Genomic DNA, 23,515 nt, shown 5'->3' with positions numbered 1-23,515 from the left:
TTTTTCACACCATTTGTGTTATGTATATTATGCCCAATCACATAACAAATTATTATCTTAGAACCAGATTTCTCATTATAAAACATAAATCCGCAACTTTCATAATTTCATTAATTTTCCGCACCTCCATCGACCGAATCCTGGAATCGCCCCTGCCCGAGCATCATCTATCTGCGTTCAAACTAGAACAGATGTTTGAAAAATTTCATCATAATCACTTTGAGTTAGACAATACGTAAGACAATTGTTATGTTAGCAGTATCATTCATAAGTTATGTGTACTCTAAGGATTCAAATAATAGACACGGACGTTGTAGACAAATTCGATTCTACCTAAGGTAATCGTTACGTTCACTAACATAGTAAGGTGAAAAAAGAAATTATGCGTTGTATGGAGGCTTAATATCTTCAACATTGACGGAGAAACAACTAATTGAGTAAAATAGGTAATGTGAAAACAAACTATTTTTTTTTTTTTTAAGACAATAGTACAGTACTTTGTGTGTCTCCATCTTTCAAGTTTATTTCAACTACAAATCCAACTACACATAGTGGAACATTAAATTTGAGTAGTTACTTTTGTTCCCAAACACAAATGGTTCCCACATTTTTCGACTGTTCAAACTCCTCTTTCTCAATCTCTACCTCTTCCACTCTTTTGTACTCGAATCAGTTTAACTACTACTAGTACTAACTTCCATTACTAATTTTATTTGATTATTCTTCCAATTAATTGTTACTTTGGTTTGAATGGAACACCATCATCATATGTCTTTGCAATTCCTACTCTTGTTGCTCCCATTTCACCTCTCTTTATCTTCCCAACATGTAAGTAAGATCACCGCTTCTTCTTCCTGCTTTTTCTTTGTTTTCAATTTCCCCAATACCCTTTTCTTAGATTTCTATTTTGTTGCCAGTTTTCGAGTCTACATGCCCGACGTCTCGCCGCTTCAAATACACCAGGTTCATTTTATTATATATGGAGTACCATCTTATCATATTCATACCCGTATCTATCAAGTATAAGTGAGAATGATGGCAATTCATTTTCAGGGCTAAACTGGAGATTAATGATATTGTTCATAAACTGTACTATTATAAGTGAGACACTGACTACATACCCAACACACACATGGGTTAGGGCATCATAATCAATACTCTCAATCAATACCAAAATGCACATTACTTGTATTCAATTCAGGTCGCATAACCTGCCCTATATTTGTTGTCTTTCTAGGACATTGCCAATCCAATTGGATTCTCGGTGTAAACAACACTAAATGCTTCCAGTATATACAAAAACGCAAACCATGGGATGATGCAGAGATTTACTGTACACATCATGGAGGACACTTGGCTTCCTTATCATCTCTTCCAGAATTGATTCAACTTCAAAACTTGTGCCAAAACAATCTCACTGGTTGCTGGATTGGTGGCCGATCCAACTCTACCAATGCTCACACCTGGACATGGTCTGACACTAAATCTCAGCGCAACGATTCTCTTTTCCCAAATTGCACTAACAACTCATGCTACAAAAATGCAACTAATTCATGTACACTCCTCACTTATGGAGCTGCCTCCCTCAAGCCGGAAGGATGCAACAAGACTCATGCTTTCATATGCATGCTTCATATAGGTACACTCTCATTTCAACATTATCATTCCTGTGCCATTGTACCATTCTTAGTTTTTGCTCAAGTAGGCGATTTGATTACAGCTATTGTGATCTCAGCTCACGATTGCTTGTATGTATATCGCTATGACAAACTCTATTGCATTGAAACTTAAATGATGAGAATTAGAAACAAGTTGTTGTAGTTGAAGTCATCTTTGAAGGTAATGCTTGTCTAGGTAGTGTCTTGTTGCTTTTCTTCAAACATACATCACAACCAAACATACCAATCAAGTGAAACTACCGCATACCCTGCACATAATTTCACTCTATCCTCTAGAAATGCTTTGCTGCTATTAAGCCATTAGTTCTGGTTGTGATAGATCTAGTCATCTAGATGAGGCTATCTGATATATTAAGGACTCTACAACAACACCACCAGAGCCTTAATCCCAAAATGATTTGGGGTCGGCTGACATGAATCATCCTTTAGAACCGTCCATGGGTGAACGCACACCTCAAAATGCGAAAATATAGAAAAGAAAAAGTGAAAAACGAAAGGGGAGTGAAACATAATACAAAAGAAGGTAAACTTAAGGTTTTAAAATCGTAGTCCGGATTTCTTTTATAAATACTTAGAATTTAAATCGAGAATAAAGATTAAAACGATTTTGAAAACCGAAGTAAGACTTAAGGGTCCGTAAAACCTTAAAAGAGAACTAAGTATTAATATATAGGGAAGCTGTTGGTAAAAAGGTCTAATAAAATCGAAAAGAACAAATACATTTTTAAAAATTAAATAAAAAACATAAATATTTCAAATAACGTCACCTACTAAAAAACCACATGTATCATTTCCGTCCATTGTGCCCTCTCCGTCACCATTCCCTCATCAAGCCCGAGAAATCTCATATTGTGCTCTATCACTCTCAGCTAGGGGGAGAGTACGGATCGGAAATCCGATCCAAAGTGCTAGTTCGGATCGGATATCCAGATTGGAAAATCCCGAAGGCAGCTATCCATATCCGATCCAAATATTTCGGATATCCAATGTTTCGGGTATCCAAAATAATCAGATCGGATGTGGATATCTATCGGATATCCATACTTTTAATTTACTTGAAAATTGAGTTTGAGACACTATTGAATTCATCGTCTTCCATGATGATTTTCTTTAGTTTTCTTACTCCAATGATTTTGACATAAAATTTAGGTATAACTAACATAGTTTTGGTACACTTTTTAACGTTAATGTATCAAATAAAAGTGTGCTATTAAAGAAGAATGCTTAAAACAACGCTAAAAGTTAAAAAAATAACACGGAAAAAATGGAACGGTTTAAAATCATAGTCCAAACTCCAACGTAGGATCATTCTAAACACCCTAGTATAAGAACTACAATCTAAACAAGCTCATTTAATAAAAAATTGGTCATAAATGGCAAGAAAAAACAGTAAATACTAGAAAAATATTTTTTCGGATCAGATCGGATATTAAAACGTTTTCATTTTAATATCCATATCCGAACCAAATACCAAAAGTTTAGGATCGGATATCCGATCCAAACTTAATTTTCAGATCAAATATCCAAAAAATCGGATCGGATTCGGACCGGATATCGGATCGGTTCGGATAATCGAATTTTTTGCTCAACCCTACTCTCAGCCATGTCTGTTTTGGGGTCCCTCTACCCTAGCAACCTTTTCTGTTCCCCAGGTCTCCAACCTCCTAACGGGTGCGTCCATAGGTCTCCTTCTCACATGGTCAAACCATCTTAGTCGGTTTTCCATCATCTTGTCCTCTATTGGCGCCACTTTCACCTTTTCCTTAATCACCTCATTCCTTAAACGATCTTTCCTTGTATGGCCGCACATCCACCTCAACATACGTATCTCCGCCACACTCATCTTTTGAATGTGACAATGTTTCACGGCCCCGGAGCCGTAAAGTAAGGCAGTCCTAATTGCCGTGCGATAAAATTTTCCCTTTAATCTTTGGGGCATATCTTTATCGCATAAAAACCTTGAAGCACTCTTTCATTTCAACCATCCCGCTTTAATTCTCTGAGTCACATCTCCGTCTAACTCCCCATCTTTTTGAATAATAGATCCTAGATATCTGAAGAAATCTGACCCCTCAATAACATTCCCATCGAAAATAACTCCCCACCTCTGTTGATCTCGACCCCGCCACGTTAGTGAACTGGCACCTCAACAACTATGCATGAATAAATTACATGCTTACTTGTTTTACTGTTGCTGAAGCCATTATAGCATACACATCCTTGACCAAACATTGAGAAGGTATGTTTGCACTGGAAAAGAAATGAAATTTTTTCCATTCAATCTTTAGGGCGGGCCGAGCTCACGTAGAACACCAATATTTTCTACTTCAACTAACCTGTTTTGTTCTAACCAGTTTCCTATCCTTTTGACTATTATATCCTAGATAGTGAAAAAAGTCACAATCTTGGATTTACTTATACTCCATATTTCAGGGGTTCTTTTGCCTAACCTAAAATCTCTAGATTAAGCATGTCCTCCACAATTCCGACTAACTTTTAGCCTTTTCTTTGTTCTCGACAATCGACACAATGACATTGGGAAACATCATATAACATGCTGAAGTATATTGCCTTCAATAATTCAATTGATATCTTCAATCCTTTCATGGCCGTGGCAAAGAGAAAATGATTAAGTGCATAACTTGATGCACTCCAATTGGGAGCTCCTGTACTAGCCTCCTTCATGTCTTATTATGTCAATACATTTCCGCGAAACACATTTATTTGTTAAAGCCCATCAAAGAACCTTTCTTGATGCACTATCATATGCCTTCTCAAAATCAATTAAATTTGTAAATTTTCCATTATCTGTCTAGTAAGATAGATTGCCTCCATGTGGTTAGTTTAGAAGTGTAAAAATCCCATAGGGTAATACTGCTGCAAGTGCTGTTGCTTCATACAAATTAAAGAGGTGCTGATTTTACATCATCCAAATCTTATTGTGACTGTAAGAGCAATCTGGGTATTCAAGTTCTTCGAAACTAACTTAACATATCTCAAGTATTAGGCTGTTGGTTATTGCAAAGAACAGATTGGATCATTGGAATAATTTTGAAGATCAAATTTTGTTCCTTTGGTTGACATGGTACTGTAGACTGTAGTGTAACTATGATGTAAGTTGTGTGTTATGGTACAACATGCATGAGTTAACTGCAATGTTGATTGTTATTTGTTAGGGCGTGTTTGGATATATGTAGCAGAGAGAAGGGAGGGGAGGGGGAAGGGAGGGAAAAGTTCTTCCTACAAATCTCTCTTATGTTGGAGGGATTTTGATTTGTCTTGGATGAGAGAAAATGGTCCCTTCGTTCCCTCTCACTCCATTTCCGTTCGACCTTATTTGCTCAAAACAATTGAATTTGTGTCCCCCCCCCCCCCCCCGCGCGAACAGCCTGAACTGCGAATTGTCATGTAACTTTTATTGAACGTGGTGAAAATAAGCCAGGTCTCATACTCATTAATACTCCGTAGTTCAGTTCATCATTTATATTGTATCACTCGGTTTTTGTAAGAAGTTGAGTAATTCAGCCTTATTATCGTTGATTCTAAGGCCTAGGAGGTAGGGAGCTTCTAAACTTTTGTAACTCTTAGAATCATCCACAGTTATGAACTTGATATTTCAGAGGTAAGGTTTAGTACATGTGAATTCCTTACCATTCCCTTTGACTCCTTTTCGGGGGTGGGGTAAAGTTGCTACTGTTTGTTAAGATTTAATGTAGCGCGCCGGATAATGTTGCGGTTGTTTTTAAAAATTTGGTAGGCTTTTAAGGAATCATAAATTATCTTGCATGACTTAAATTTTCTTTAAAAAGCTGAGTAATACAGTACAATCTTGTTACTGCTGATTCTCAAAGCAAGGTAGTTTTCTAAAAAAAATTAATTCACCACTTTCTGAACGTTAAAGGCTAATGCTTGTATTCTAAAAAAACTCCCAAATTTTAACTAGCTAACATAGTCCGTCCACTAATTAATAACGCGGCAGTCTTAGCTAATATTGCTTTATATTTTTAACTTAAGATTAGCCCCTTTCCATTAAAACTTGTTGGTTAGGTGTATTCATTTTTATGTTGATTCCAGTATTCCAAGGAGCTTTATTTTAAAATATTGCTACAATGATTTTCGTCATTTTTTTTTTTACCGTTTGTTAAACAAATCTGGCATACCTGACTAAGTACTTGTTCAAGAATCAGGACTCCCTTGTGTTGTTATTTGTTTTTAGCTGAAACTTGGATTGTCTTCAAGGAAAAACTAACTGTTTGCAAGACTTGGATAAGTTCATCGTACCATTTGTTGTTTAGAGTCTCTAGACCAAGTTAGTTCTATTAGTTTTCATACTTGGTTTTACTTATGTAAGATTTGTTACTAGTTTCGAAGAATTTCTATTCTCAATTTAAAGGCTCACAACACTTTTTAAACTCAGTTTATCTTTTAGCTGAAACTTGATGCCTTTGAAGAACTAACTGTTAGCAAACTGGATAAGATCGTTGTTCTGGTTGCTGTTTCCACACTATTTGAGTTCTGTGGATTTTCGGTTAATCTTCTATGACTTCTAGTATTCTTGAAGAACCTTTCTTTTAAGTTTTAAAGCTCCCTCAAAAGCTTTATAAACTTACTTGAAAACTTCGAAAATTTCATAATCTAAGCATAATGATGTGACATTCAAACTTTGCAAGGCCTAATATTTAAAAAACGTGGGTGACCGCATATGCTACCTTCGGTGTGCATTGTGTAAACATCAGCCATACATAATAGCTTGCCGATTATGCGATAACGAAGCCATACATGGAATAAGCGTGACAAACTTCAACTCAGGTGGTGTAATTTCAAGCACAATTGCTCCCATTTTGTATTGAACCTAAGACCAATGGAAGTTTCTCTACTTAACCATTTCAGGTCTTTGGAACTATCTGTTGGCTTTGTTTTAGACTTCGTCACAACATAAAAATGAGTGCAATAGATTTTCACCTCGTTTTTGTCTGTTTTGTTTGCCTTTGTGGATATTATTGACTACTGGTAAATTAAAATAATTGTATTTTTCATGTAGAGGACAAATGCTATGGAGGACAATGCCATCACATATATGTAATAATCCTGGCAGCTATTAGCGGTATAATTCTTTTTACCACATTAGCTTTTGTGCTTTGGTTGCTTGTTTACAAAAGGAGTAAGAAGCATAAGAGGTCCCGTAGGCAATCTAGTCAAGCAACTTCAGCTTTAGTCTCTCCATCCTGGAAGGTCTTCACAATTGAGGAGCTCCAGTCTATGTCGAAGAATTTCAGTGAAGGAAATCGTCTTCCAGGAGATGCAAAGACAGGAGGTACATATAGTGGCATCTTACCTGATGGGTCAAAGGTGGCTATAAAGAGGTTAAAAAGGTCAAACTACAAGAGGAAGAAAGAGTTCTATTCTGAAGTCAGTAGAGTTGCCAGGCTTCATCACCCAAGCCTGGTAGCTGTTAAAGGATGTTGCTATAGTCACGGTGATCGCTATATTGTCTATGAATTTATTGTGAATGGACCTCTGGATAGATGGCTGCACCATGTTCCAAGGGGAGGTAGATGCTTGAATTGGCCTATGCGAATTAAAGTTGCCACAACCCTTGCTCAAGGAATTGCGTAAGTATTTGTTTATTATCTTTGGTTCTTAGTCTTATTTATTACTAGTATTGGTGCCCGGCTTCGCCCGGGCTACCTCTACTTACCATTAAATTTTTCTTTTTATTAAATAAAATTACTTAAAGTTGCATAACCCATAAATTTATCATTAATATATTTTTTTATGAAATATCCTAAAATTACGATGAAATAAATTTTAAGACAAATTCACTACTCCCGCTATTAATATTTTACTCTTATTAATGAAACAATAGTAATAACATTTCACTACTTTCCCGTAATCATTGTTACTTTCATTACTCACGCCGTAGTTATTGTTAGTGTCACTACTGCTGCATTAATATTGATAATTTCACTACTTCCGTTGTAATTATTGTTACTTTCATTATTGTCGCGTTAATATTGATTATTTCACTACTCCTGTTGTTGTTTCTACCACTTTCACTAATCTTGCTGATACTATTGTTACTTTTACTATTCAAATGAGTGACAAAATTACTTTTACTACTTAGGCATGCAATTTTAAGAGGATTATATATTTATAAATATATTACATATTTGCATTAAATCAAATCGAAAGAATTATGCAATATTATATATTATGGAATATAACTTGAATTATTTATAACCTACTTATTATATTTTTGTATGTTAAATAATTAACATCTTCATACATCTAATAAATTATAAAGTTTAATAAAATTGCATAGATTTTAAATTTAATTATAATTTTATAATGATTATAATTAATACCATAAGTGTGCATGTTAATACTAATTAATTATTTTATTTTAAGGATATTGACCAACTTCTAGTCTTCTATAAATATTTAGGAAAATTACCAAGCATCTTCTTTCTTTTAGTCTCTTTGAAATTGACCATCTTAATTAATTATTTTATTTTAAGGAAATTGACCATGTTTTAGTCTCTTACAAATGTTTAGGAAAATTACCAAGCTTCCATATAATTTAATTTTAACCCGAACTATATAATATTTGCATTGAGATCCCTTAATCGGGTCCATCACACGGTGCTATTGATTTAAAACTATATAGTATAATTAATTTGCATAACTTTCTTTAATTACATTGAAGTCCCTTGGTTTCTGGATTTAATATATAGTATTGATTATTACTTCCTCCTATTCTTTGAAGTTCTCTCGCTTGCTTTTGGCAATAAAAATTAGGATAGCAAGTGGTGTAGACTATAGCTAATGGTAAAATCGGAATGATGGTGGTTAATTGGGTGAGTCATAAGATGTGTTAGTTTAAGTTAAATTTTATGGTAAAAGCAACGTGTTTAACAAACCTTTGTTAAAACTCAAAACTATAAATGGGGCAATTGCATTGAATTGGCAAGAAAAGAAAATGGAGCCCAGAGAATTGGAGTAGGACCTTTTGTTTTCCTTTTATATTAGTACTTGATTTACTCTTACGCATACAAGTACAGAACAGTTCACACCTCTCTTAAACAACTACCATAAATTTAAGAAAAACAACTACCGCTCATCTACAAAACAGCCGTGTCCATGTCTACATAAAACTTCAAGGCACTTTGTTTTACAGTATTTGCCTGTTGCTTAATTTTAACAAGTAACAACATAGTGCCAGACACTCTGATACCGAGTCTGTCAGCGAGTCCTAGTAACAACATAGTGTTCCATCTTTGAACATTTGGCCTCTAACGGGACAAAATTCCACAGATAGTGTTTACTACTGTATTTATCAATAGTGAAAGGATTGATGAGATGCCCCTTTAACCCGCTGAAAAATTGCAAATTCTAAACTGCACAACAGAACAAAGAATCTTAAGGTTTCAATTTTCCCACTTTTTTTTTAAGTGCTTGGTCATCATCAAGCTCTCATGTGATCTGGTTTTCAGCCGTGAGCGTTTTAGTTTGTGGTTTAACTGTCTGTCTCCGTCCTGAGTTTTAAACTTTTCAGCTGCTAGCTTTATGTACTTGTATTGAAACCTTAAACCAGTAGATTGAAAATTGTGCCTGATATTCAGTAGAGGAAATCATGGCGGCTATCAAAAGCGACACAGATTTCATTATGGGTCATCTGACCGGAAACAACAACCTGTGTTCTTCACACGTGTACATACGACCGCCCCCCTACCCCACCATTATTTGCGACCATTGAGGAGTTGGGGTTTTCTTGGTGGTTGATTTTCTTGTTGATCATTGTTGTATTGGCCTTAGAAACTGAGACTCTTTTGCAAACTTTATACTCTATTACAGCTTTCTACACGATAAGGTCAAACCACAAGTCGTACATCGAGATATCCGTGCAAGCAATGTGCTACTTGACGAAGAATTCCGGGCTCATCTGATGGGCGTTGGCCATTCAAAGTTTGTCCCATGGGAAGTTATGAAGGAGAGGAACGTAATGGCGGGTGGAACCAACGGATACCTTGCTCCAGAGTTTGTCTACCGAAATGAGCTGACAACAAAAAGTGACGTGTACAGTTTTGGAGTACTATTGCTAGAGATTGTGAGCGGGCGTCGCCCAGCTCAAGCCGTTGATTCAGTCGGCTGGCAAAGCATATTTGAGTGGGCCACCCCTCTTGTGCAGTCTCACCGATACCCTGAACTGTTAGATCCTGTCATGTCTAGCTTGTATGCCGAGATTCCAGAGGCCGGGGTCATTCAGAAAGTCGTTGATCTTGTATATGCATGTACTCAGCATGTCCCTTCTATGCGACCTCGTATGTCTCATGTAGTCCATCAGCTTCAGCAATTGGCTCCATCCACGTCTACCACTGTCATAGAGTAACTTGTTTCGAAACGAGACATGTATCATGTTTAGCTACTAGACCAAGATAAAATATGTTTACTGAATTAAGTAGCTGAAGTTCTAGTGTAGGATAAAACTTGGGGAGGAGATTTAGTTTTGGAGGGTTCTCTTCGTTCTGGCACCGCATTCCTCTCTGCCCCTCTGCTTTGGAAGTGAATTCTCCCCCCTTTTGTGTAACATGTAATATGTACAAACATATAGCAATATTGATCCCAAGGTAATGTGGGTTGGATGCTGGTCAGTTTCGTCGTTTGTATGAGAAATATTGTCGAATGACCCGTAAACTCGTACAGAATTAGAAAGAAATGGCAGCAACACCAAGGCGTAGTATAACCTTTATCCTCTCTACATAGTAATTTCTCTTTACCTGAAGAGTAACTAACTTGAAAAATTTATACTCCCTCCTATTCTCAAGAACTCTCTCACTATTTCATTTTCCATCTATTCATACAATACCTTCCCTATCTCTATTTTTGGAAAGTGTGTGTAATTTAAATTTAACGGAATTACTTTTTCACATACGGATTTTACTATTTCACACACACTTTTTCATTAACTTTCCATTTCATACCCTTTTCCTAAACCTTATATGTTGAGGGAATTGTTTTCTTAAGAGGAAAATGTATTGTCCATTCAATTTCAGCTAACAATCTTTTCAATCTTGTTATCAAGATATTAACTTATTAACATCTGCTCCATGTAATCTTTTGCCGTGGTACCTTTGATATGAATCAATTTACACATTACAATATGATTTGATTTCATGAAGGTGGCTTAAGACTTTCGTATTCTTGTGTATAACAAATCACCCTGTAACAACAAATGGAGAAATTGACGTACATTCGGATCTGGAAGTACATTTAATTTGAGTCTACACACTTGGTTTGCACATTCAGATCTGGAGTGCGTGAGAGGGTGACTGACTAGGGTTGTTGCGGTCCGCCGGAGCGAGGTTGGTCGGTGACTGGACTGACCGGAAGCGTTAAACGGAGGTGAAGCGAGAAATAGAAGGGAGAAAAAAAAAAGCAATTGGTGAGATAATGAAAAAAATGACAAGGATAAAACGTAAAAGAGGTATGTGAGAGTAAAATCCGTATGTGAAAAAGCATGTCCCATATTTTAAAATCCGTATGTGAAAAAGCATGTCCCATATTTTAAAAAAGTTCAACCTTTACGAAGCTGCCCTGAATGGTACGAAAGCATGCGTTAAAAAAGTACTCAGTTGTGTTTTTTATCGTCTCTGATGCTCGACTCGTTTAGTCGTTTGACTGATCTAGCTTGGACACAAGCTTTTAAGTAGTATAGCTATTGCAGCCAGCCACAGAATCATTGCTTCATTTTTAGACTAGTGACTGTGGACAACATTATGAGCAGATGCATAATTCTGACAAGTGTCGTCGGTGTAAGACGAATGCAGAGTCTTGAAGGCATTTTTTCCTTGGATGCGCATTCTTCAAGGGAAATCCGGCAACACATCATGTGTCAAATTCTCGTCAGGAGACGCTATGATTATGTGGATGAAGTCGAAATGGATTATCACAAGAAAGAAAATACTGGAAACTAAATTATAGCTCAACTGTTCAAGTGATGTCTTGCAACAGCTGTCTACCTTCTATGGTCAGAAAAGAACATTAGAGCATTCATTTGCAGTAAGAGTCTATGCACTACAAACCAATACCAACTAAACTTTACCCACTCGAGGTATTCGACAAGGAGACCCACTTTCGCCATATATATTTATTATGTGCGCCGAGATTTTAGCAAGATCTCTACAAAAAAATAGTGATGTTAGCTCTAGTGATATTGATATTATAATTGGATCCGGGGTGGAGAAAATTCCGTTTCTCACTTTTGCGGATGACACTATCATTTTCGCTAAAGCCTCTAACCAGAGTTGTAGAACTATTAAGTCTATTTTAGATAAATTTTGCACGATTTCCGGACAATTTGTTAATTTTGACAAATCCACTTTTCAATGCACTAGAAATATTGAGCGTTATCTTCGTGAATCCTTTAGAGGCATTCTTCATATGAACGAGGAAGCTCATTTGGGTAAATATTTAGGATGTCCTATAATTGATAGCAGAGTGACTAAAAATACTTTCGAGAACATTATTCAATCTTCTTGCACTCAATTATCGAAATGGAAAGCGAATTCTCTATCTCAAGCAGGTAGACTAGTTCTTGTCAATGCTAATTTAGCCGCGAAGGGAACTGTAACACCCCCTCAAGGTGCCTTACCATTACCACCCTACCATGAAAGTGAGTTACCATCTCGGTTGCCCGAGGTTAGTACATATCAAAAAGCGTCTGAACTGAGCACATTTATTAAAGTACTGTAAAATGTAAAGTTTACAACATCCCAAATCCAAATACTGGTTTAACAAAATACAACTCCAAAGTTTAACAATAAAAGAAATCCAATCTAAGACTCAGACGGTGATGCTATGACTGGTGATGGCGATACTCCCAAGACAGTCCCCAAGCTCACACTAGCAATACCTGTCAAGCCTGCTCACCATCCCCCGAATGGATCACCGCATTCCACAAACAACACGGGGTCGGATACTCAAACATTAAGACAAACAAACGGAGAAATCAACTGATCATCGCCAATTCTCAATCCTCCATTCTCACACAGTAACCGACTACACACTGAAGGGTGTAGCCCTGCCAGATTACCCATCGCAACAGGTAATCCTCGCCGCCAGTGGGTGACCGCAGCCGATCCCACCTAGTCCAGCTCCTCAACGAGCGACAACAATCCCTGTCCCTTAATGTGCACATCCCCTCCCGTGGCGGGTTCCACGGAGGGCGAATTAGGGTGTGAAGCCACTCCCGCAAGTGACTCCACCACAATCACAATCACATGATATCACAGCCATCTCAACACCCTCACACCAACATCGTCACAACAATATCCATACTCCGATGATCAACAGATAACAATAATCACAACAAACATGTCTTACAAGAACAGTAAACTGAGTAGGAAACCCTACCTTAGAAATCAACAGTGGAAAAGAACTTGAACACTCAGAAAGGCTCCTCTACGAAGTCTTCTCCTATAACATAATCATATCACACAATTACACATTGCACAACCCCCCATAATCCCAGTTCCGTAAACATACAGTAACCCCCAACGAACACAAATAACGTAGAATAAAACTTACCAACAGTAGGATGAGGATTTGTACGCAAGGACTCCAAAGGTTTCACAAACAACAAGGTTATGGGATGATTAGGGAGTGATTAGGGAGAGATTAGGGTTAACGTAGAAATGATGAAGTTGAAATGATGTTTTGAAAACTGACGCGGGATATAAAATAGATCTTAAACACTCTCTAATCAAACCGTCAAAATAATACTCGCCAGACCGAATACTCGGTCGAGTAAAGTTATACTCGGCCGAGTATCCTCTACTCGGTCGAGTATTCACTATACTCGGCCGAGTATTCATCGGCAGAACCAAAACAACTCATAACAACAGCACTACTCGGCCGAGTAGGCTCTACTCGGTCGAGTAGTCACCAAAGAAAATCCGTAGTGTTACAATCTTCCCCCCTTAAAAAGAACTTCGTCCCGAAGTTCACACTCTACTATAAAACAAAGCACAACACTACAACACAAGACTATACTAACCACATATAACAACACCAAGGAACTATACAAGTCACCACAAAAGTCATTACTCCGACTCAAAGCAAACAACAAACAAAACAAAACACGACCGCGACCATCTCCTACCCCCCTAAAAGACAACGGTTACGTCCCCGTAACCAAACATACCTGATCAAAAAGGTTAGGAAAACGTTCACGCATAGCTTCTTCGGGTTCCCATGTGGCTTCCTCCACATTATGATTAGACCAAAGGATCTTGAGTAAGACCGTCTCACCATTCCGGGTCTTACGAACCTTGCGATCAAGAATCTCCTTAGAAATCTCGGCGTAGGACAAGGATTCATCAAGCTCGATGTTCTCCATCTCAAGGATATGCGACGGATCGCTCACATACTTCCGAAGTTGAGATACATAAAAAACATTGTGTACTCTATCCAAAGCTGGTGGTAACGCTAACCTGTAGGCCACCTCGCCAACACGGTCCAAAATCTCATAAGGACCTATAAACTTTTGGCTTAGCTTACCCTTTTTCCCAAACCTCATAACACCTCGCATAGGTGACACTTTTAACAGAACCTTGTCACCTACCATAAACTCAATGTCCTTGCGGTGCAAGTCGGCGTAGCTCTTCTGACGATCTTGAGTCGCTCTCATCTTTTTGCCGAATCAACTGGATTTGCTCAACCATATCTTGAACCAGCTGTGGCCCTAAAACCACCGTCTCGGAACTATCATCCCAACAAACTGGACTTCGGCATTTCCGGCCATACAAAGCTTCAAAAGGTGTCATCCCAATGCTTGTATGATAACTGTTATTGTATGAAAACTCGATCAAATCAAGCTGTCTTCCCAATCGCCCCCAAAGTCCATAACACATGCCCTCGGATGTCCTCTAAGGTCTTGATGGTCCGTTCGTCGACCATCGGTTGCTTGATGAAAGGTCAGTACTCATCTTTAAAGTTGTACCCATCAACTCTTGCGCTCTCTTGCCAAAACTTGGATATGAACCTCGCATCACGATCAGAAACGATATCTTTAGGTATACCATGTAACCGAACCACATGCTTCCTATAACCCGATGCCACCGCATCTTAGACCAAGTATCTTTCATGGGAACGAAATGGGGTGACTTGGTTAACCGATCAACAATCACCCAAATCATGTTGTTACCTTGTTGTGACCTAGGTAACCCCACAATGAAGTCCATGGATATCGACTCCCACTTCCACTCGGGTACTTCCAAAGACCGAATCTTACCTTGTGGTCTCCTTTGTTCACCCTTGACCTTTTGACAGTCAAACATCCGCCACAAACTCCGCTACATCTTTCTTTATGTTTGGCCACTAAAAAGTCTTCTTAAGATCTCTATAAAGCTTGTCACCACCCGGTGAATCAATAGGGAGTGCAATGAGCCTCCGTCAAGATCACTCTCCGCAACTCGCATCCTCGAACACACCATCTCCCATCAAAACGAACACTCCCATCTGGATAGATAGAAAACCTGGAAGCCGTTCCACTCTCTACCTTTGACTTCCACTCCTGAATCTTAGGATCAAGCTCTTGCTTACTTTTGATGTTCTCATACAACTCTGGCTCGATCGTCAAATCCCCGATGGTATCCCCCTCTCGAATCATAAAGATCCCCAAACTAGACATCTCATCCCTCAACTTCAAAGAAGGACATAGCTGTACATAGCGAATGAACGCTCTTCCTACTCAATGCATCAGCAACAACATTAGCCTTACCCTCGTGATAGATGATCTCCATATCATAATCTCCGATCAGCTCCATCCACCGTCTCTGTCGCATGTTAAGCTCCTTCTGAGTGTAGATATACTTTAAACTCTTATGATCCGAGAACACCTTAAAAGTTGCTCCATAAAGGTAGTGTCTCCAAATCTTAAGAGCGAACACAATCGCACCCACTCCGGATCATGAGTAGGGTAGTTCTCCTCATATTGCTTCAACTGCCTCGAAGCATAGGCTATGACTTTCCCTCCCTGCATCAAAACACAACCAAGACCATTCTTTGAAGCGTCGGTATATACCTCAAAGTTATCACAACCCTCTGGCAAGGCTAGGATAGGAGCTGTTGTCAAGCGTTCCTTTAAGGTCTGAAACGCCGTCTCACAACTCTCATCCCAAACAAATCTGACTTCCTTTCTCATCAAAGATGTCATAGGCCGCGCTATGGTAGAGAAATCTTTCACAAATCTCCTGTAGTAGCCGGCAAGGCCTGAGAAACTCCGAATCTCAGCAACATTCTTCGGCGATTCCCACTTGGTAACGGCCTCAATCTTACTAGGATCCACGAATACCCCCTTCTTAGATATTACATGGCCCAGAAAAGCCACTTCCTCTAACCAGAACTCACACTTGGATAGCTTGGCATAAAGCTGATTATCTCTCAAAGTCTGTAGAACTATCCTCAAGTGCTCCTCATGCTCTTCCTTAGTCTTAGAATAGAATAAGATATCGTCGATGAAAACAACCACAAACCTATCCAAAAACGGTGTAAAGATCCGATTCGTCAAATCCATAAAAGCTGCTGGCGCATTGGTCAATCCAAAAGGCATCACCACGTACTCGTAGTGACCATATCGAGATCGGAACACTGTTTTAGGAATATCCTCATCTGCTATCCTCAGCTGGTGATACCCCGACCTCAGATCAATCTTGGAAAACACACCTGCTCCACTTAGCTGATCAAACAAGTCATCAATCCTCGACAACGGATAGTTGTTCTTCACTGTGACCCGATTGAGCTCTCGGTAATCAATGCACAGTCTCATACTCCCATCTTTCTTCTTTACAAAAAGAACTGGAGCTCCCCACGGTGACACACTAGGCTTGATATAACCCTTGCCTAACAACTCATGTATCTGCTTTTTCAACTCTGCCAACTCCTTAGGTGCCATACGGTAAGGTGCTTTAGATATAGGACCCGTTCCCGGCTTAAGCTCCACGCTGAAATCAATATCCCGCTTGGGAGGCAAACTCGGTATCTCCTCCGGAAAAACATCTTCGAACTCTCTCACCACAGATATCTCAGAAGCTGTCGGCGGCTCTACTCGGTGGTCTCTCACATGACAGAGAATCAAAGGACACTTCTTCCTCAAACATGACTTTAAAGTCATCACAGCTATGAACCTACACTTAGGCTTTACCACAAACCCTCTATAGGACACCCTAACACCCTTGGGACCCTTTAAAGACACTCTCTTTTGTCGATAATCTATCCTGGCATCATACTTACCTAGCCAATCCATCCCGACAATCACCTCGAACCCATCCATAGGAAACTCTAACAGGTCTACTGGTAAATCTACCCCTCCAACTACCATGGATATTCACTTAAATAACTTTAGACACGACACAGACTCCCCTGAAGGTATGAACACATCATCTTTTACAACCTCAAACTTCCCCAAACCCATAGACACAGCATGACTCTTAGACACAAAAGAATGTGTAGCCCCGGAATCAAACAAAACAAAGGACGGTACATTATGAACAAGAAAGGTACCGGTAACTACATGAGCATCATCCTGTGCTTCCTGCTTGTCCATCATAAAAAGCTTTGCACTGTTATTCTGTCCTCCACCCTGAACTGACGCATTGGAGGTACTTGGCTTGGCTGCCGAATCCTGAGTGGTGTTGTTGTTCTGGCGCTGATAAGATCCACCACCACCGCGGTTGTAACCGCCCTGGTTGCCCTGTCCACCTCTGTTGCTCCATGAACCTCCCGGTCGGTTACTAGCAAAACTCGAGTCGGCCCCGAGAAAAATTCCCGACCGCGCTCCCCGAACCAAAGGTCGGGCTTGTAGCTCGTGCATTCCCGTCTTTTGTGGCCTATCCCACCACAGTTGAAGCAAGTAAGGTTGGAGTTGTCACTCACAGCCCGACCCCCATTCTTTCCTCAGCCACGAGATCCTCCCGAGAAACCAGCTCCACCAGAAAAAGCCTTAGCATGGTTGAAGTTCCCTTTCTTGTAGGTCGGGTGATCGTTGTTTCCACCATCACCCTTCCTCTTTTCAAAGAAGAATTCCTCTCATCGATCTCCCTTGAGAGATCTACCATTCTTTCACTTGACCCGCTCTCGGTACACTTCCTTGAGGTCGGTAGCAACCCCACCGGCATACGACTCACTATCTTAGCAGATAAACCCCTCTCAAAACGGAGGGCCAAACCTCTCTGTCCTAGCTGCATGTCTTCCACATAACGAGATAGCTCCAAAAACCGATGATAGTAGTCAGTGACCGTCATCTCCTCAGACATGGTGAAGGAATCAAAGTCGGATCTCATCTTGTGTCGGATATGCTCCGCACAAAATCGCTCTCTCATAGCACTCTTCAACCTGCACCAAGGAATAGCTCCTTCCGCCTGGTAAAAATCTCTAGCATCTTCCTTGACATTTTGCCACCAAACTGCAGCCTCACCTCTTAGGTAGTACACTACCTGCTCAACAATCATGTCCTCGGGGCACTTAACCATTTCCATGAGAGCTTCAATCTCACGGTGCCACTTCTCGAGTAGCTTTGGTTCACCTACCCCGTCATATGTGGGAGGGTTGAAGCGAGCAATGATGATGCTGAGCTGAGTTGCATCCATCGACTTCTCGTTCCCCTTTCCCACATTTTTGAGAGCTTCAAGGAGAGCCTCTTGTTGCTCAATCATGCGAGCAACCTCATCAAGAGTCATCTCTCGAAGCTTGGATCTCACGGGAGTTCTTTAGGGCGGCATCGAGCCGACAAGAAAGACGGAAACGTAAACACAAAAGTTTACGACTCAAAACGTAATAATCTTCCGCCAAAAGAACACTCGGCCGAGTATAAAACACACTCGGTCGAGTAACGACTACTCGGTCGAGTATCTTAGATACTCGGTCGAGTATTCGACTTCAGAAGCGAATGTCAAAAACTCAAAAACATCACTCGGTCGAGTAAAACAACACTCGGCCGAGTAGACACTACTCGGTCGAGTACGCTTTCTTACTCGGTCGAGTTATCACATACAGTAGCTACTGCTACTCACTGCAAATCAATACTCGGTCGAGTTCATGGTTACTCGGCTGAGTGCTCCCTACTCGGTCGAGTACCTGCCCTGCTCGGCCGAGTCACAGAGTAGACGGGTATACAGTATAAAGTTCTCTATCATGCTTACTATTCCCGCAACGAACACACAACATAAAGGACTTTAATGCCACGTTATACTCACATCAGCATACAATTCAAATATCAAGAACCTTAATGCTACATTATAATCATATCAGCATACAATTCATGCATATGCTAAATCCAACATGACAAACATTCACAACCCGTCACATCCACCATTCCTCCTGTAGACACCTCGTTTCTGCACCCCTCGCAAACCACCCGGTGATGATTGGGCCGCATGTTTGGTTCGCGGAACGATTTGTGACAGTTCGTAAGATTATCGTCAAGTGATTGCTCAAATATTAATGTCTACCTCTTAGTTGTCATCTACGTCCCGATACGGTCGTTTTGGCAGTAATTAGAGTACATTTGGAGTCCGGGTCAAAAACCGTCTTCATATCCTAAAAACCGTCAAATCCCGAGTCAAAGCAACGTGCTTGTCTACCTAAGGTTAGGATGTCATAAAATGTTGAGATTATATCTCATTTTGAGTCTCAAGTCACTTCATTAGGCTAAACTAAAAGTTTACATTACAAAATGTGCATTTCATTTAGTTAAAATGATAACCTGACCTTTAGGCCCGTTTTACGAGGTCATAACGAGTTTTTTGGGTCAGGCCTATTTCACAGAAACTTCTAGATCTCTTTCTTAGCTTTCCAACGCCACCGAAATCACCTTATTCCGAGTCTTGTAGAGAAAGTTATGCCTAAAATACGACAGGCTGTCAAACGCGTTTTCTACGCGCAGAGGAACCTACCCGGGAAAGGACGCAGCAGGTGTTGCGCCTCTTCCAAGGGACGCAGCTCTGCTGCGCCTTTTCCCAGGGCTTTCTTTTTGTCCAAGATTCTGTGTTTTAACCTAAGTCGGTTATTTCCGGATCTTTCCTTCCGTATCCTAGTCTTACCATAATTCCGTCGCGTGATTAGTATAAATAGGAGCTTTCGTTCCTCATATTTCTCACGCGAGTGTCCGCCCTTCTCTTTTCCCTTTGCATTCTAGACTTCGTTCTTACTAATTGGCGCCTACGTGCTTGGACTTCCGACCACGTAAGCTCGGATCTTTCCGGGTACCAGCCTCTCCGTTGCATGACCGACCAATTTGACCAACTACACTCAATCAATCTTAATTAATCAATTGTTTTCCTCTTACGAGGGCACTCTCTCTTTGCATTCGCGTCGAGCATCACTAATCGATATCTTAGTTCATCTCGTTCCGTCAACATGTAAGTCTGAGGGTGTATAATCCTTATTTGTTTATTGTATTTATTTTTATTGTATCACTCATGTAAGGTTTACGTCGAAAATTCCTCATTAAAACCGATTTCTAAAACCGTCTTTAAAACCTCTTTTTACGGATTTTCAGAAGACTGACAGTCGAGAAAAGACGCAAAGAATCGCTGCGCCTCTTGAAGGAGCGCAGCCTCTGCTGCGCCTCTTCGTGAGGCCGCCGCAGCCTCGCTTCTTTTCTTCTTCCTTCGTCCTCTGTAATTCCGTCTTCCTTATTTGTTTTCATATGTTTGTTCTTTAATTCTTCGTCATAATCGCATATAATTCACATGTATATAATTCACCATTTATTAATATGTTTTATTCGTTGTTAATCCGACCTTAAATCCCAAGTAATCAATATTTGCGGGTTTTCGTCATTAAATTCATTCCGGGTTGTAGAAATTCAATTCATCAATATTGGGTTTCTGGAATTCGTCTTTGATATAGTTGTCATCTGTTTGTTCACATGCTCATCATTAATTTGTTGTTAATTCATCATGTTTAGACTAGTTAATTGATTTCAATAGAGGACTCATTAGTATTATTCACTTCTGTAATTATTCCATCTTTAATTAATTCGTTTGCATCCGTCTCATTCGTGCTTTACTGCTTTTATGACCCATTCACATGTAATTAATCTGTTAATCACTTTCATCCGAGTAAATGGTATCAATCGATCATTAAATTCATCAATTCAAATTAATGATTTGCAGTTCCGGCTTCACAGCCAGAACTCACCCTTGGAAACAGAATGCACGCAACTGCTCACGCGCTCTTCCGAGGGCGCATCTCTGCTGCGCCTGTTCCAGGATGAGTTCTGTCTCTGAACTCCTTTTCTGCCTTGACGTAATTAATTAGTCTACGTATTAACTAACTAATATCCGTAGTATCACACTAATTTCTGTTCGTCTTTTATTCTTTTATTCTTTTTTCTCAAATTATCCGTTTTAGCGGTATTTTCGACATAAATCGCCTAATCCAATGTAATTATTGTAATTTTCTTTATTGTATTTATCATTATTTCTTGTATCATTCGTATGTTTTCACATGTAAATCAACATTAACTCCTACTTCGACCCAATTGTATGCTAAATTACGTATTTCACCGACTTAGTCTAATTCTTCACATGCTAGGATTAATCTAATGGATGTTGCATTGCATGCATATAATCGACGATATATCAAGTATAGACAACTTCCCTAATCATTAGTAGAGGCCGCTATCGAGGCGGGCGGGATTAGGTGTTCGATCAAAAGAGCTTCCTAATACGTACCCTCACCCCTTACTCCAGATCTCCGTGAGCACCCGTGTTCATTGGCATCCACGAGAGTCATTCTAGACATAGAATGCTAAGGGTAACGATTGCTTAGTGTTCATGTCACTACTTTGTGTCTTGACATGACACGAGGTATTCGAACGGTTCCAATTTCCCATAAAAATTGGTGGCGACTCTTTACAAAATGCAAACGCTTGTTTCGTTTCTCACCAAGCGCCCCCGTGGGCGGCCCGCTGTCCACACCTCCCATCACCACATTTACGAACTTCAACACACATACTTTCAACTATCAACTTTTACCAACATACATCTTCACATACATGTATATACAAAACCTAACTCTCTCATCACACTTCCCCATGTTACCGGTTCGAGTTAGTGAGGGCCAAATTGCGACTCCGGGACGTCTCCCGAGTCTTTGCGGTAGCTCCAAACAACTCTCCCCGGGTTCATTTTATTTAGACTCCCTAGGTTCATTAAATTCATTTGTTTAGGTGCCGGAATCTTCGGCTCTGATACCACTTTGTAACACCCCCTCATACCAAGGTGCCTTACCAGGACCACCCTACCATGAAAGTGAGTTACCATCTCGGTTGCCCGAGGTTAGTACATATCAAAAAGCGTCTGAACTGAGCACATTTATTAAAGTACTGTAAAATGTAAAGTTTACAACATCCCAAATCCAAATACCGGTTTAACAAAATACAACTCCAAAGTTTAACAATAAAAGAAATCCAATCTAAGACTCAGACGGTGATGCTATGACTGGTGATGGCGATACTCCCAAGACAGTCCCCAAGCTCACACTAGCAATACCTATCAAGCCTGCTCACCATCCCCGAATGGATCACCGCAGATTCCACAAACAACACGGGGTCGATACTCAAACATTAAGACAAACAAACGGAGAAATCAACGATCATCGCCAATTCCCAATCCTCCACTCTCACACAAGAATCGACTACACACCGAAGTGTGTAGCCCCGCCATTACCCATCGCAACAGTAATCCTCGCCGTCGATGGGTGACCGCAGCCGATCCCACCTAGTCCAGCTTCTCAACGAGCGACAACAATCCCTGTCCCTTAATGTGCACATCCCCTCCCGTGGCGGGTTCCACGGAGGGCGAATTAGGGTGTGAAGCCACTCCCGCAAGTGACTCCACCACAATCACAATCACATGATATCACAGCCATCTCAACACCCTCACACCAACATCGTCACAACAATCTCCATACTTCGATGATCAACAGATAACAATAATCACAACAAACATGTCTTACAAGAACAGTAAACTGAGTAGGAAACCCTACCTTAGAAATCAACAGTGGAAAAGAACTTGAACACTCAGAAAGGCTTCTCTACGAAGTCTTCTCCTATAACATAATCATATCACACAATTACACATTGCACAACCCCCATAATCCCAATTCCGTAAACATACAGTAACCCCAACGAACACAAATAACGTAGAATAAAACTTACCAACAGTAGGATGAGGATTTGTACGCAAGGACTCCAAAGGTTTCACAAACAACAAGGTTATGGGATGATTAGGGAGTGATTAGGGAGAGATTAGGGTTAACGTAGAAATGATGAAGTTGAAATGATGTTTTGAAAACTGACGCGGGATATAAAATAGATCTTAAACACTCTCTAATCAAACCGTCAAAATAATACTCGCCAGACCGAATACTCGGTCGAGTAAAGTTATACTCGGCCGAGTATCCTCTACTCGGTCGAGTATTCACTATACTCGGCCGAGTATTCATCGGCAGAACCAAAACAACTCATAACAACAGCACTACTCGGCCGAGTAGGCTCTACTCGGTCGAGTAGTCACCAAAGAAAATCCGTAGTGTTACAGGAACTTTTCAGATGCAAAGCTTCCTCCTCCCTTCATCGATCCATAATAGATTAGATAAAATTAGACCTGGCAAACGGGTCAACCGAGTCGGGTTCGGGTCGGGCCAGTTTAGGTCGGGTCATTTCGGGTTTCTCAAATTTTCGGGTTAGTTCGGATCGGGTCAGTTCATTTCGGGTTACGGGTCTATTTCGGGTTTGTTGGTCGGGTGTGTTTCGGGTCAAGCGGGTCGAG

General features: G+C 40.1%; 1 protein-coding gene across 1 annotated transcript; it reads left to right on the top strand.

The window, feature by feature from the left end:
- The first annotated feature begins 479 nt into the window (after nt 1-479).
- Nucleotides 480-10,327, top strand: LOC141647734 (C-type lectin receptor-like tyrosine-protein kinase At1g52310). Its single transcript, XM_074456035.1, has 5 exons — nt 480-828; nt 918-963; nt 1,238-1,639; nt 6,721-7,291; nt 9,534-10,327. The coding sequence occupies exons 1-5, from the start codon at nt 751-753 to the stop codon at nt 10,066-10,068; spliced, it is 1,632 nt and encodes a 543-aa protein (XP_074312136.1). The 5' UTR covers nt 480-750; the 3' UTR covers nt 10,069-10,327.
- The last annotated feature ends 13,188 nt before the right edge of the window (nt 10,328-23,515 follow it).

The sequence above is a fragment of the Silene latifolia genome, chromosome 3, assembly GCF_048544455.1.
Source record: "Silene latifolia isolate original U9 population chromosome 3, ASM4854445v1, whole genome shotgun sequence".
Lineage (NCBI taxonomy): Eukaryota > Viridiplantae > Streptophyta > Magnoliopsida > Caryophyllales > Caryophyllaceae > Silene > Silene latifolia.
The sequence above is the reverse complement of the archived record's forward strand: the minus strand, read 5'-3'. Positions and strand labels throughout refer to the sequence as shown.

Bases quoted from the DNA above. Each gene is read 5' to 3' on its own strand.
- LOC141647734 (XM_074456035.1), top strand. From the start codon at position 751: ATGGAACACCATCATCATATGTCTTTGCAATTCCTACTCTTGTTGCTC. The intron at 964-1,237 runs GTTCATTTTATT...TTGTCTTTCTAG, and splicing joins CGCCGCTTCAAATACACCAG to GACATTGCCAATCCAATTGG. The intron at 7,292-9,533 runs GTAAGTATTTGT...ACTCTATTACAG, and splicing joins ACCCTTGCTCAAGGAATTGC to CTTTCTACACGATAAGGTCA.